General features: G+C 46.9%; 1 protein-coding gene across 2 annotated transcripts in view; it reads right to left on the bottom strand.

Annotated features, from left to right (window-relative positions):
* IRAK2 (interleukin 1 receptor associated kinase 2) overlaps positions 1–7,532 on the bottom strand; it is a 58,088-nt gene extending 50,556 nt beyond the window's left edge. For both annotated transcript variants that reach the window (XM_082664557.1, XM_082664558.1), the window contains exon 1: positions 7,387–7,532. In XM_082664557.1, coding sequence (XP_082520683.1) covers positions 7,387–7,480 — 94 coding nt within the window. In that variant the 5' untranslated portion in view covers positions 7,481–7,532. The remainder of the gene's footprint in view (positions 1–7,386) is intronic.
* Positions 7,533–15,031: the final 7,499 nt, after the last annotated feature.

The following is a 15,031-nucleotide window of genomic DNA, read 5'->3' as shown; positions in this document are numbered from 1 at the left end:
AGACCTCAGAGCCAGGGAGGGACGCGATCATATTGTACAGTCCCTGTCCCTCTGGAGGAATGGGGAAGGTTGTGACAGCCTCCCACAGAGAGAAAGCCTCTGGGAGAAGTGCCCTGTTAGGGATGGGAAATTCTTGAGTTGTAACTTTAGTCACTGGAAACCCCAGGCCAGATTCCTGGTCCATGGGAAGTGATGTCAGCAGGGTCAGGGGCTGCCTCCAGCAGCAGAGAGAAAAGAGTAGAGGGAAGAGGAAGGAACCCCTTGCCCCCAGCCCTCCCTGCACACGAGCTCTGTTCGTGGGCTCACCTCCCACGCTCCGAGGCAGCGTGATGTCATGGGAAGAACAGAAGCCCAGGGCCGCCCCTGGGGCTCCGCTGCGGCAGCAGAAGCCAAGCCCAGCCCTCACATCTGTGGGCTGCACTTTTCCTCACAGGCAATGCAGGAGGAAGAGGAATTAAACCCAGAGGTGCCTTGCAATGTGGACGTTGTAGCTCTGTGAAAGTGGCATCTCTTATGGTGTTGACCTGCCAGCATTTAACATGACCCTTAAAACAGGGTCAAGACAAGATAGAGATCTCAGGGGGATGAGTCACTGCCGAGCGCCCTGCTGAGTCCATGGCTCTTTGCCCAACACACACCAGTAATACCTGGTCGTTACGGAACATTTGGAAAACGGGAGAAAATCAAAGCCCCCGTGATCATCCCACTTGGAAGACCCCAAGAAAAGCACTGGTTATACTCTTGTTTCTAATCTTTCAGGCTTTTCTATTAGATATAAAAATACATGCTTATGCCAGCAGGATGGTACAGTGGTGGGTTCAGGGCCCAGACTCTGGGCTCTGAGGCCTGGGTTCAAATCTTCTCTCTGCTACTTACTTCCCATGTGCTTGGGGAACGCCCTTCACTTCTCGCCGTGCCTCAGTTTCCTCATTTGCAAATGAGGAAAACAACAGCACCTGCCTCAGAGGTTGTTGTGAGGATTAGATTAGTTATATGTATAGAATAATATGTATGTGATATAAATGTTCACTGCAATTGTCAAGCCATCTACACTGTATGAAAACCTGCTTTTATCCCCAATGGTTAACACTACGTGGCGATCATCCCTCCTGGTCTGACTTCCTGAATCTTGCAGGACACAGTAGACAACCTTGCCCATCTTCAAAGCCCTCTGGAGCAGAGGCGCACAGCTTCCTGAAGTGATCCGCCCTCGCCCTCGGGTGAAACGCCCTTTGTCCGGACTAACAAGACTCTTTCCTGGTTGAGGGAAGGGGAAAGCGTCTTGTCCCTTAAGCCTCTCAGCAACTCATCCCCATTTTACAGATGAGGAAACTAAAGGCTCAGAGAGAGGCAGTCACTCGCCTGAAGCACATAGCTGGGCAGGGACAAAGCAGGCCTGTGCACAAAGGCTGGCACACGCATGAGACAGCAAGATGGAGAGCCGTCCGACAGAGGAAGCCCTGCCCCAGGATCCCTGGGAATACACCTGGGGTGAGTGAAGCTGTGAGAAGCCTGGTTTCCCCCAAGGGCAAAAATGAACGCAGCCACAATCATAGGGAAACGAGCAGGAGGGAGCCACATTATCTGCCAAAATCGTCCAATCCAAAGAGCGTGCGTATTTGTGGCTGTGTGCTTTTCTGAATCACTTTATGGATTTTTCCACCTCCACTCCCTGGTATCACAATCAGCCCCAAGGGATGATCTCTTCTAAAATGATGCACATTATCTGTAATAGTCAAAGACTAGAATGTCATTTTAAAAAAAAGAATAAATTGTGGAATATGCAGTAGGATTTTTCAACCTAAAAAAAAAAAGACTCGCAGAAACCGAGACTCTTTAGGACTGGAAGGACAATCACAGTCGCTTACTGTGCTGAACAGAAAACCATGGAATGCTGTGACTTGCCAAGGAGCTGCTACCTGGGGGGCACGGCTGGCTCCCAGCCCAGTGACCTCTGACCCAGCACAGAGAGCTGGACAAGCATGGGCTCCAAGCCATCCCGTGTCCCCACCGTTCCCACATCCTTCAGCCCATCATTCATTCCAGTGGCACTGAGTGTCTGCCCACTGGCCGGGCACTGCCTCAGACACTGGGAATACAGGAGCAAACTAGATGCGTGATGTCCCTGCCCTCATGGCGCCGACATTCTACAGGGAGAGACAGACATAAACCAATAAGGAACAAGGTCAAAGCATGTTAAGAGGAATGAAGAAAATAAAACACGTTGATAAGAAAAAGAGGAAAGGGGGACAGGGTCAGCCTCTCAAACAAGGTGACATATGAACTGAGAAATGAAAGACTATAGCCCCCCAAAGACGTCAGTGTCCTAAACCCCGAAACCTGTGCATATGGTACCTTACGTGACAAAAGGGACTTTGCAGATGGCATTAAGTTAAGGATTTTGAGATGAGATTACCCTGGATTATCTGACTGAGCCCAGGGGTCCTTATCAGAGGAAGGCAGGAGTGTCCGATTCAGAGAAGATCATGACAGAAGCAGAGGTCAGAGGAAGAGATTTGAAGATGCTACCCCATTGTCTTTGAAAGTGGAGGAGGGGCCACAGGCCAAGGGACGCAGGCAGCCTCTAGAAGCCAGTGAAGGCAGGGAAATGGATTCTCCCCTAGAGCCTCCAGAAGGACAGCTGCCCTGCCAACACCTTGATTTTAGGACTTCTGACCTCCAGAACTGTAACACAATAATGGCTGTTTTTAAACTATTAAATTTGTGGTAATTTGTTACAGCAGCAAGAGGAAACTAACAGAGACTAGAAAGCTAGCCACGTGGAGGACAGGGCGAAGAATGTCCCAGACAGAGGAAACAGCAAGTACAAAGGCCCTGAGTCTGGACCAAGGAGGCCAGTGTGGCTGGAGCAGGGTGGGCATGAGAGGGTGTTGGAGGAGAGGAGGTCAAAAGTCAATGGCGCTCAGACTGTGCCAGACCCGGCAGGCCTGGTGAGGGATTTGGATTATAACCTAAATCACAATGGGCAGCTCCAGAGGACCTTGAACAATACTGGTGTCTCCAAGCCCTAAGGAGTCAGAGGTATTCTCCTCAGAGGATGTACAAATGCACATGAAGAGACGGCCAACATCATTAGGCATTACAGAAATGCTAATCAAAACCAGAGCAAGAGGCACGTCTCCAAGCCCTAAGGAGTCAGAGGTATTCTCCTCAGAGGATGTACAAATGCACATGAAGAGACGGCCAACATCATTAGTCATTACAGAAATGCTAATCAAAACCAGAGCAAGAGGCACTTCCCTGGTGGTCCAGTGGTAAAGAATCCGCCTTCCAATGCAGGGGACACAGGTTTGATCCCTGGTTGGGAACTAAGATCCCACATGCCGCGGGGCAGCTAAGCCCGCGTGACACAACTACTGAGCCCACACGCCCTGCAGCCTGTGCGCCACAACTGGAGAGAGAAAACCTGCACAGCACAACTAGAGAGAAGCCCGGGTGCCACAGCAAAGAGCCCGCACGCCACAATAAAAAGATCCCGCGTGCCTCAACAAAGAACCTGTGTGCCTGCATCTAAGACCCGACAAAACCAAAATAAATAAATAAATAAACAAACACAGCGAGAAACCACTTCTCACCTGCTCAGATGGCTACAAACTCAGAAAGACAGACGATAACAAGTGTTGGGGGGAGGGGACGTGGAGAAATTGGGACCCTCACACATTGCTGGTGGGAATGTGAAATGGTACTCGCACTTCCAAAAACAGTCTGACACTTCCTCAAAATGTTAAACGCAGAGTTACCCTATGACTCAGTAATTCCCCTCCTAGGTATCTACGCAAGGGAAATGAAAACGTAAAGGCATACAGAGACATACACAAATGTACACAGGAGCGTTATTCATAATAGCCAAGAAGTGGAAAGAACCCAAATGCCCATCAAATGACAGAAGAATAAATAAAATGCAGTATGTCCACACGATGGAATGTTATTCAGGAATAAATAAAAAGAAATTGGGCCTTTCCTGGTGGTCCAGTGGGAAAGAATCCACCTTGCAATGCAGGGGACGCAGGTTCGATCCCTGGTCAGGGAATTAAGATTCCCACCTGCATTGGGGCAACTAAGCCAGTGCACCACAACTACTGAGCTCACGTGCCTCAACTAGAGAGCCTGTTTGCCGCAAAACTACACAGCCCACGCGCCCTGCAGCCTGCGCGCCACAACTAGAGACGAGAAAACCCCGCACACCACAGCTAGAGAGAAGCCCGCGTGCCCCAACGAAAGATCCCACGTGCCACAACTGAGACCCAATGTAGCCAAGAAATAAATAAAATAAATAATAAATAAATCTTAAAAAAAAAAGAAATTAAGCACTGATACTTGCTATGACATGGATTAACCTTGGAAACATGCTAAATAAGTCAGTCACAAAGGACTACATATTGTATGATTTATTCCATTTATATGAAATGTCCAGAATAGGCAATGCCTAAAGCTGGGGGGAAATGGGAGATGTGTGTGAGAGTGCTGAGGGAGACAGCTGAGGGGTACAGGGCTTCTTTCTGGGGTAATGAAAATGTTCTAAGATTGATTTGGCGACGGACGCACAACTCTGCATATACTAGATGCCACTGAATTGTACACTTTAAATGGGTGAATTGCGTGGTAGGTGAATTATACCTTAATAAAGCTGTTTTTTAAAAAAAGTCATACACAGAGAACAGACTAGTGCTTGCCAAGGGGGAGGGGGTGTGGGGGAGAGATGGATTGGGAGTTTGGGATTAGCAGATTCGAACTAATATACATACTGACAGAATGGATAAACAACAAGGTCCTACTGTATAGCACAGGGAACTATATTCAATAGTTCCTGTGATAAACCATAATGGAAAAGAATTTTTAAAAAGAATGTGTGTGTGTGTGTATATATATATATATATAACTGAATCATTTTGCTGTACAGCAGAAATTAACACAACATTGTAAATCAACTATACTTTAATTTTTAAAATTTTAGTAAAATAAAAATAAAAAGAAAGCCATAGGTGTGCCTTCTAAAATAGCCACAACATCCTAGAAACCGAAGTTGCTGTGGCCTTCACAATTGAGGCCAACATGGAAAACACTAGAGAGAGTCTCTTCCACAAAGTGTTTGCCCACTGCTCAGGAAACAGTCGAAGTAGTTAAATCACAGATCATCTGAGCAAAGGGACACAGTGCAGTCTAGGAAATCAGATGGTGACAGACATTCTCAGAGGTGCCCTGACTTGTTACCAGGGACAGCCTCTGTGGGGAGGCTGAGGGGCAGGGAGGGGAAAGATATTTACTTTCCCCTCTGTCCCAGGGGCGTGATTTACACCATTTAACCTAGTACATCTGTTATTTTTTTCCACAAAAAAGTTAATAAAAATACACACTGAAAGTAAAAGCCTAAATCCATGTTGCTAAAGAATATTGCTTGGCAAGAAAAAATAATTGTGATATAGTTTAAGTGAAAAAAAGCAGGCTAGTAGAGTGTACAAAATGATACGATTTTTGGAAAACGTATATACATAAATAAATATGGTTAGTAAAAAAGACTAGAAGGCATAAGACACCCAGCACCCTGCTGGCACATAGTCAGAAGCCAATACATGTTAGCGGCTGCTGTTGTTATTATTACTATTGGCAACCAAATGGTAAGAATGGTATCCCTTATGGGGATATATATACACATATAGCTGACTCACTTTCTTGTACAGCAGAAACTAACACAACATTGTAAAGCATTTATACTCCAATAAAGATGTGGGAAAAAAAAGAATGGTATCCTTGGGCTTCCCTGGTGGCACAGTGGTTAAGAATCTGCCTACCAATGCAAGGCACACAGGTTCGAGCCCTGGCCTGGGAAGATCCTACATGCCACGTAGTAACTAAGCCTGTGCGCCACAACTACTGAGCCTGAGCTCTAGAGCCCGCAAACCACAACTACTGAGCCCACGTCCCACAACTACGGAAGCCCGCGCACCTACAGCCCACGCTCCACAACGAGAAGCCTCCGCAATGAGAAGCCCGCGCACCACAACGAAGAGTAGCCCCCGCTCACCGCAACTAGAGAAAGACCGCGCGCAGCAACAAAGACCCAACATAGCCAAAAATAAATTCATTAATTAATTTTAAAAAAATACTCCCTCCAAATTAAAAAAAAAAATGGTATCCCTGAGTGGTGGAGTTTGAGTTACTCTTTATTTCCCGCAGTACTTTGCAATAAGAGTGTATTATTTTTGTGACTGGTTTAAAACAGGATTTCTGAACCTCAGCTACTGACACTTTAGGCTGGATAGTTCTTTGTGGAGGGGGCGGTTCTGTGCATTGCAGGACGTTTAGCAGCATCCCTGGCCTCTACTCACTACATCCCCCAAGTTACGACAACCAAAAATGTCTCCAGACATCAGCAAATGTTCCCTAAGGGGGCAACATCACCCCTGGTTGAGAACTACTAGGTTAAAATATATATTATTTCCTCAAACTGGATGGATAAAAACATACATGTTCTTTTTATTATTATTCTTTCCACTGTACATAAATATTATATTCCCTTTGTACGAATGGTATATATCATAATCTCAATTTTAAAGAAAATATAGATATTACTTTAAAAATAAAGTGGCACCAGTCACATTGACTTAAAACATGAACCTGAGAATAACTGTTAACACTTCCTTAATACTTACAAGAACCTCTGACACATAGGTGTCAAGTGCTTTTTATACAATTTTCATTCCTCATAACCACCGCCAGTTTACAGATTAAGAAGCTGAGACTCAAACAGGTTAAGCAACTTGCCCAAAGTCACCAGCTGGATGTGGTGGAGCCTGGAAGGCGCCTGAGGACCACACGCGCAGCCTCCCCCAGGTTGCCAAGCCCTCAGCCAATCACCAGGCACAAACAAACAAAATACACCAAGAAGTTACGATGTCCTGGCGGGGCCAGCCGCCGGGGTTCAGAGCCCAGTACGCCACTTAGCAACGCCATACCCTGGCCCCCCAAAGTAACTCTACCTTTAAAGCCGTTTCGTCGTCTGTTAGATGGGGTAAGAGAAATAGGCACTTTACAGGCTGTCGTGGGAATTAAATGAGATAATCGGTGTCAGGTGCTTACATCAGGGCCGGGCACACAGTAAGCACTAGTCACTGCTGAGAGCGATCATTTTCGGCTTTACTGTAAACAGCGAAGTCGAGCCAGTCATTACTTAGCGACAGACTAACAGCAGAAATCCTCCGAAATCACCTAACACCTTCCAAATGACCACAGAGAGGGGGCAGCGCCTGCCCGAGGGCACACAGTGAGGCCCGGGTCCAGAATGGCAGCACAGAGAGACCCTAGAATCAGGACCCGCGTAAACAGGCGGGGAGGGGGTTTAGCGGGGTCGCAGGGGTGCCCACTCACCGAACTGCATCCAGTCCCACTCGCTCAGCGCGTCCATGTTGCGGCACAGGTCGTCCAGCACCCAGGCGGGCAGCTGGTAGATGTAGCAGGACATGGCCGGGCTCCGAGGGCCGGCGGGCCGGCAACGCAGACAACTGAGTCCTACGCGGCAGGACTCCGCTTCTCTACCGGCTGGCTGGTGGGTCCACCCAGCGCAGGCCGCCGGGGAAGTGGGCGGGGCTGGGCTTGGGCTCTACTGCCCCCCAGCGGTCACCGGGGTCGCAACGCCTCCCGGCCGGCTGGACCAGCGGCTGCGAAACCAAGAGGGTCAGAGCCGCCAGGAGGGGAAACAGGCCCAGAGGAGCAAGGGAATACGGGCAAGTCCACACGGGAATTCAGCGGCAGTCCCAAGAGACCTTCTGAGTCCACCTCCAGGTCTTTTGGCCCTCTGCCACATACGATTCCTTCAAGAGCTAGTCTATTAATTACCTGCTATATGTGGGGCAATGTTCGAGGTGCTGGAGATGCATAAGTGGAGAAAACTTACCAAAGTCCATGTTTTCATGGGACTTACAATCTAGGCGGGGGTGGGAGTGGGGGAGGAAACTAGCAACAATTAATAACAGCATTGAATAGGTAAGTTACATGAAATGCTAAAAGGTCAAAGTGCTGTGGCAGGGGGTGGGGGAAGGAAAGAAAAAGAGGAATGAGGTGTTCAGAGCGAGCAGGGGGAGGACTGTATTAAATAGGGTAGTCAGGATAGACTGTGATTTTTTTTTTATAAATTTTATTTATTTATTTGGCTGCATTGGGTCTTCGTTGCTGCACGCGGGCTTTCTCTAGCTGCTACGAGCAGGGGCTACTGTTCATTGCAGTGCGTGGGCTTCTCACTGGGGTGGCTTCTCTTGGTGCAGAGCACGGGCTCTAGGCCAGCGGACTCAGTAGTTGTAGCTCACGGGCTTAGTTGCTCCACAGCATGCGGGATCTTCCCGGACCAGGGCTCGAATCCATGTCCCCTGCATTGGCGGGCGGATTCTTAACCACTGAGCCACCAGGGAAGTCCCTAGACTCTGATTTTAAGGGCTAATATTTATTGAGCAGCTACTATGTGCCAGGGACTGTTCTAGGTGCTGGGGTTCCCTCTGAAGAAAAAAAGGACAAAATCCCTGCCCTGGAGGAAGACACACAATAAGCAGTAAAAATGCTAAATAAGTAAATAATTTAGCACTGTAGAAGGTGATAGGTAATGTTAGGGAATAAAAATAGATTATAGTAAAAGAGAGTAGAAGTAGCTAATTGCATTATTCATTGTCTTAGAAGGTGATAAATATTATTGGGGCAAAGCAGAATATGGTAAGAGGAACTGGGGGGCAAAGTGAATTACTGAATAGGGTAGAAGGAGAACATAATCACTAGTATTTATTAAGCATTTATGATGGGCAAACTTCACCAAGGTTGTTTTACTTACTCCTCACAATGACCTTATGTGTTACCCCCATTCTACAGATGAGGAAACTGAGGTACAGAGAAGTCAAATAACTTGCCTAAAATCATACAGGTACAAAGTGGCAGAGCTGGGATTTGAACCCAATCCGTCTGACCACTAGCTACAAGCTGCCTCGTTATTGCAATAACTACCGTTTATCTATACCTACAATGTGCTTTGCATAAATCATTTTATGTAACTCTCATAAGCCTATGCTTTTACACAGAAGTAAATGGGTTCCAAGAAGTGAGGCAGTATCATCTAAGGCACATAAGCAACTAGAGCACCACTTTGCAGCTGCAAACATCAGCTATGGAAAGAAGAAGGAAACTAAAAGGAAAGTGAGCAGCCCTGAGAACAAGCCCCATCTCTGCTACCAACAGGTTTTGCGACCCTGGACAACTCATGTCACTTCTCGAGCCTCGCTTTCCACATCCTTAAAGTGGGACTAATCATTCCTCCTGCTTAGAGCTGTGAGCGAAGGAAATGGATTAAATCAATTTACACAATTATAAACAGATTAGTTTATAAACAATCGCTCATATATTGATTAAATCAATTTAGACAGGGTCTTCCTTGCACATAGAATGCGATCCAAAAATGGTAGTCGCCATTGATAATATTGAAAAAGCGCCCACTGGCCTTGGGGTCCTATTGGGATTTGGGTCCTAGTTCAGTCACTGTCTCTGGCTCTTCATCCTTGAGCCAGTTTGCAGTTTTTTCTTCTGTAAATTGGGTATCCTGCTCCACCCACTTCGAAGGATTTCTGTGAAGTTTAAACAGACCCCAAAATGCTCAGGGTAAACTGTAAAGTGCTGAGCCTCATAAGGAATCACTATTATGTGAGTGCACCTCCTTGGTGTTTGACATGGGGTGCATTCCAGCGCTCCAAGACTGCTTTTCAGGGGAAGTCTCATGTTGCAGCAGTGGTTGAAGGAGGAATTTGAGGTAGAAGAGCTCCAGGAATGGTCTGACGGAGGCTGAGTGGAAAAATCACCTACATCCCAGGTGCAAGGGGCAAAGGAGGATAAGGGTCCTTCTTTTTCTCTCCTCTATTTGTAGAGTCCCGGCCTGCTTTCCCCTCTGCTGCAAGCACAGAGCCGCTGTCCCTTGTAGTGCTTTTCCCCTAGGGCCAGGGGACCTCTTCCCCTTGGTGAGGCTTTATAACCACAGAAGGTTCGCAACAACCTTGGCCCGTCCAGGAGACAGGTAGGCCGGGCAGCCCCTCTCTCTCTGCTGCCTCCTCCGGCCCCTGGTTGCAGTGTTCCTTCTTGCCCAGCTTCAGGGCTTGCGACCTGAGTCCTAGGATTCTTTCCTGCAAAGACGATTGAGTAGTTCTGGGCCTAAGCAGGCCATCTTAGGCACACGTCTTTGTCCCCATTCTTTAGAATATGTTCTTCAAAGTAAGGTCTTTGCTATCACTAATTAACAGAGTTGCCACTCACCTATCAAGTACCAGGCATTTAACACGTATTATCTGGGATCCCCACAACGACCCTACAGGGTAGGTTTATCATTCCCATTCTACAGATGGGGAAACTGAGGCTCAAGTCAATTGTAACTTGTCCAAGCCAAACTGGCCAAGTGACAAGATTCAACCCAAGTCTGATTCCAAAGGGAGGGCTCTTTGTGCCCTATTATATCACCTCACCCTGAAAAATTTCCTGTGATCCTGCACACATGTCTTCTCCTAATTCGCGTTTCCGTGACCAACAGCCTCCACACCAGGATGTTAGAAACAGTTATTGAGGCCGAATGTGATTAGTGATATAGTGTGCCATTTTGACCTGTTCATGTCTAATTCCCTTGAAGTTACAATCAGAGGTTTGCAATCCCTGCTACACCTTAGAATCAATCATCTGGGAGCTTTAAAAAGACTCTACAGGCCCAGCCCTACCTCCAACCAGAGACCCAGGCACGATTGTTCTGGGCTGGGACTCAGGCGCTAGCATTTCAAAAAGCTTCTCGGGTAGTTCTACTTATGTGCCAGCAGAGTTGAGGACCCATGTGACATCAGGAAGATGGGCATGAAGGAAGGCTGATGAAAAGGAAATAACCACAGTAAGGCTTTTCTGTGTACTTTGCACATATTTTTTCTTTTCTAATAAAAATAACGTTATTGGTTTTTCTGATAGTATGTGATCACTGTCTGAAAAAAGGAGTGAATTAAGAAAAAAACCCAGGGACTTCCCTGGCGGTCCAGTGGTTGGGACTTGGCCTTCCAAAGCAGGGGCTGCGGGTTCGATCCCTGGTCGGAGAGCTGAGATCTCACATGCCTCGTGGCTAAAAAAACAAGACATACAAAAAAAAAAAAAAAAAAAAAAAACAAGACATAGAGCAGAGGCAGCATTCTGGCAAATTCAGTAGAGACTCGGAGGATGGTCCACATCAAAAAGAGAAAAAACCCAGTCCTAGCCTTTCTTCCTCCTGTAGAGGGGGAAAGCCAGTTCCCCCTTCTGTGTTTCTCCTTACCTTTGTAAGCCAGCAGGACCCTATGGGGCCTTCCCAGAACAGACAACCCACACCCCTGCCACCCCCAGCATCCTCTGCCTCTCTTTTGTCTGTAGAAAACCTTTAGGCCCCAGGCCTTCCTCAAGTTCCAGAGAGTGAATTTAATCAGCAATGTGAGAAAATGCAGAAAGAAAGGGGAACAGTCAAGCATGACAAAACAATAACAGTTTAGCCATTAAACAAAGTTGAGGACTTTTAGCTCCTCCTCAAGGGCTATAGGTAATATTCTGAGCCACATTCTTTGAACGGTTTTGCAGATACTAAAACCCCCACTGGGTGGAAGAAGTTAACCTTACACTGCCCACAAGCACGTAGACCCCAGACCAGTTGGGACCAGAAGGTTGATGTTGTTGACTCCCAATTATCTCATCCCCAACCAATCAGAAGAGTGTCCACTAGCTGACCACAAACCCCACAACACCCCCTCCCTCACACTGTCTTTAAAAACCTTTTCCCAAAAGCCTTCAAGGAGTTCAGGGTTTTTGAGCACTAGCCACCTGGACTCCTTGCTTGGCGCCTTGCAATAAACGCTGCACTCCCCTTCACCACAACCGGGCGTCAGTAGATTGGCTTTACTGCACGGGGCAAGCAGACCCAAGTTTCGTTCGCCGACAGTATTACACACAACACGTCACTTCTGACACTCTGGTCACCAAATGGAGGAGAGGGGGTAGTTTCCCCACAACAAGCAATTCTCTGTGACACCAGCTGGGTGTCCTACAATTAAACTTAATTCTAACACTATCTACCTGGAGATAAGTGTCAGATCCCACAGGTTAAGGGCTCAGTTCTGCAAGACTGCCCTCAACCCCCCTTCAGATGCCAGTCCCAAGTAGTAGGTCCCCAGGTTACCTATAACTTCCGTCCAACTTGGCTACAAATCAGAGGTTCCCAGGACCCCTCCTCAAGTTCAATTAAGTTGCTAAAGTGGCTCACAGAACTCATGGAAACACACTTACCAGTTTATTAAAGGATATGATAAAGGATACAGATGAACACCCAGATGAAGAGAAATATAGGGTGAGATCTTCGAGGGTCCTGGGCACAGGAGATTTGGTCCCGGTGGAGTTGGGGTGCATCACCCTCCCAGCGTGGGTGCGTTTGTCCCCCTGGAAGGTCTCTGAACCCCCTACTTTGGGAGTTTATGGAGGCTCCGTCAAGTAGGCATGATCAATTATGAACCTCATTTTCAGCCCCTCTCCCCTCTCTGGAGAAGGCTGGGGCGGACTGAAAATTCCAAGCTTCTAATGATGGCTTGGCTTTTCTGGTGACCAGACCCCATCCCGGAGTCATCCAGGAGACCACCAGAGTCCTCTCGTTAGAACAAAAAGGTGCCGCTAGTGATCTTATCACTTAGGAATTTACAAGGGCTTTAGGAGCTCTGTGCCAGGAACTGGGGCAGAGACATAGCTATATCTATATCTATATGTCTATATCTATATATCTATATCTATTCCATTATCTCAATTATCTCAGAGAGAGAGACACAGAGAGAGGGACACAGAGAAAGAGAATGAACACCTTCCCATAATTTCATCCTGGATGGGCCACCATTATTAATACTTTGCTGTATATACTTTCACATATTTTTAGACCTCTATAAAATTAATTTTTAATATAAAAAATTTTAAAACAATTTTCTGTAAATGTTTTTCAATTAATAATAGTTTTTCATGTCCTTAAATAAGCATCTACCTTTTCCTTTTTAATAGTTTATTTAGGAGCACCATACTTTATTTGGCCAACTTCCTATTAATGTACATTTATTTCCAGTATTGGGGTCTGTTCCAGAGGGGTCTGCTTTCTCATCTACAGGGAGGGTAGGGAAGTCCTAAAGTCTATCAAGGAAAACCATAAACCAATAGTTGGAAAACTGCTACCCCGAGGACACACCAGACCCCCCTCCAAATTCCCCCCACTCTCTGCAGTTGCTCCAGGACAGGGTAATCCAGAACTGCTAGAATAACCCTCCCCTTTAGTTCCCACCTGATGCTTCTGAGCACTGGATAACTGCAGCATGAGTTCTCAATATTCCCGCATTGGACCGGGGTATCTGATCACCCTCCTCCAGGTGAAGAATGTCATCTCATGTCCTCCCTAGCAAACTGCTGCTAGGCTATCCTTTGCCCAATTAACTCTCCTTCAATTTATCTGAGGATAAAATGGTTCGCTATGATTTCCTCTGGGTTTTTCAGAAGCATTTGCAGAGCCAGCCCAGTCCTCAAGAACTCAACTTCTCCCAACTGGAACAAAACAATCTTCTGTGTTTTCTACCTGAATACGGAGAGAGCCTATTGCTATCTAGTGTAAGTTAAGCCAACTCATACTCTCCTGAGGTTTCACGTTCCAAACTCTGAAACTAGTTTTGTGGGTTTCTCTCTCATTTACCTATCCAGTATTATTGCCCCTTTCGGTTATCACCACAAGTATATTTCATTCTTCTGTGATCTGCCAATGGATTACTGGGTATGTGTGGTAATGGGGGGAAGTCCCCAGGAAAATGTTCTGTTGGGGCAGGGAGCTTAGGTGTGCTGACAGAATGGGGAAACGGTGAAAGGGTATCAGGCAGCTCAGTGACTAGCATAGAGTAGGGCTGAGGTGCCAAGAACGGGATACAGAAACCTAGCATGAAAGTATCTGAAAAGTTCACTGGTGTTCCTATTTCAAGAATGCAAAACACTGGTATCTATTTCACGGCCTTAGTGAGCTGAGTACCCTGTTGTTGTTGTTTTTATCACATTCTCAATATAAGTCCTGGTGAGATATTAACCACTTGTTTTTTAATAGACTACTTTCTAGAGCAGTTTTATGTTCACAGCATAATTGAGAGGAAGGTACAGGATTTCCTATATACGTCCTGCCCCCACCCCCACCCCCCCAACAAAGTCTCCTTTCCATTATTAACACCTGCCCCTGCCAGGGTGGTACCTTTGTTCCAATTGATGGACCTACACTGCTACATCATTATCACCCCAAGACTACCGTTTACCTTAGGGTTCACTTTTGGTGTTGTACGTTCTGTGGGTTTGGACGAATTTATAATGATATATAGCCACTATTATAACATCAGGCAGAATAGATTCACTGCTCTAAAAAATTCTGTGCTCCACCTATTCATCCCCCCCTCTCCCTCTACCCCTTATTATTATTATTTTTTTTTTTGTGGTACGCGGGCCTCTCACTGTTGTGGCCTCTCCCGTTGCGGAGCACAGGCTCCGGACGCGCAGGCTCAGCGGCCATGGCCCACGGTCCCAGCCGCTCCTCGGCATGTGGGATTTTCCCGGACCGGGGCACGAACCCACGTCCCCTGCATCAGCAGGTGGACTCTCAACCACTGCGCCACCAGGGAAGCCCACCCTTACCCCTTTTAATTTATCATTTATTTTTAACAAAGATGACAGTATTTTTTAAAATTTTTTATTTATTTATTTTTGGCTACGTTGGGTCTTCGTTGCTGTGCGCGGGCTTTCTCTAGTTGCGGTGAGCAGGGGCTACTCTTTGTTGCGGTGCATGGGCTTCTCATTGCGGTGGCTTCTCTTCATTGTGGAGCAGGGGCTCTAGGTACACGGGCTTCAGTAACTGTAGCACGTGGACTCAGGAGTTGCGGCTCATGGGCTCTAGAGTGCAGGCTCAGTAGTTGTGGTGCATGGACTTAGCTGCTCCGCGGCA

This window comes from Grampus griseus (assembly GCF_964374135.1).
Source record: "Grampus griseus genome assembly, chromosome: 10".
NCBI lineage: Eukaryota > Metazoa > Chordata > Mammalia > Artiodactyla > Delphinidae > Grampus > Grampus griseus.
The sequence above is the reverse complement of the archived record's forward strand: the minus strand, read 5'-3'. Positions and strand labels throughout refer to the sequence as shown.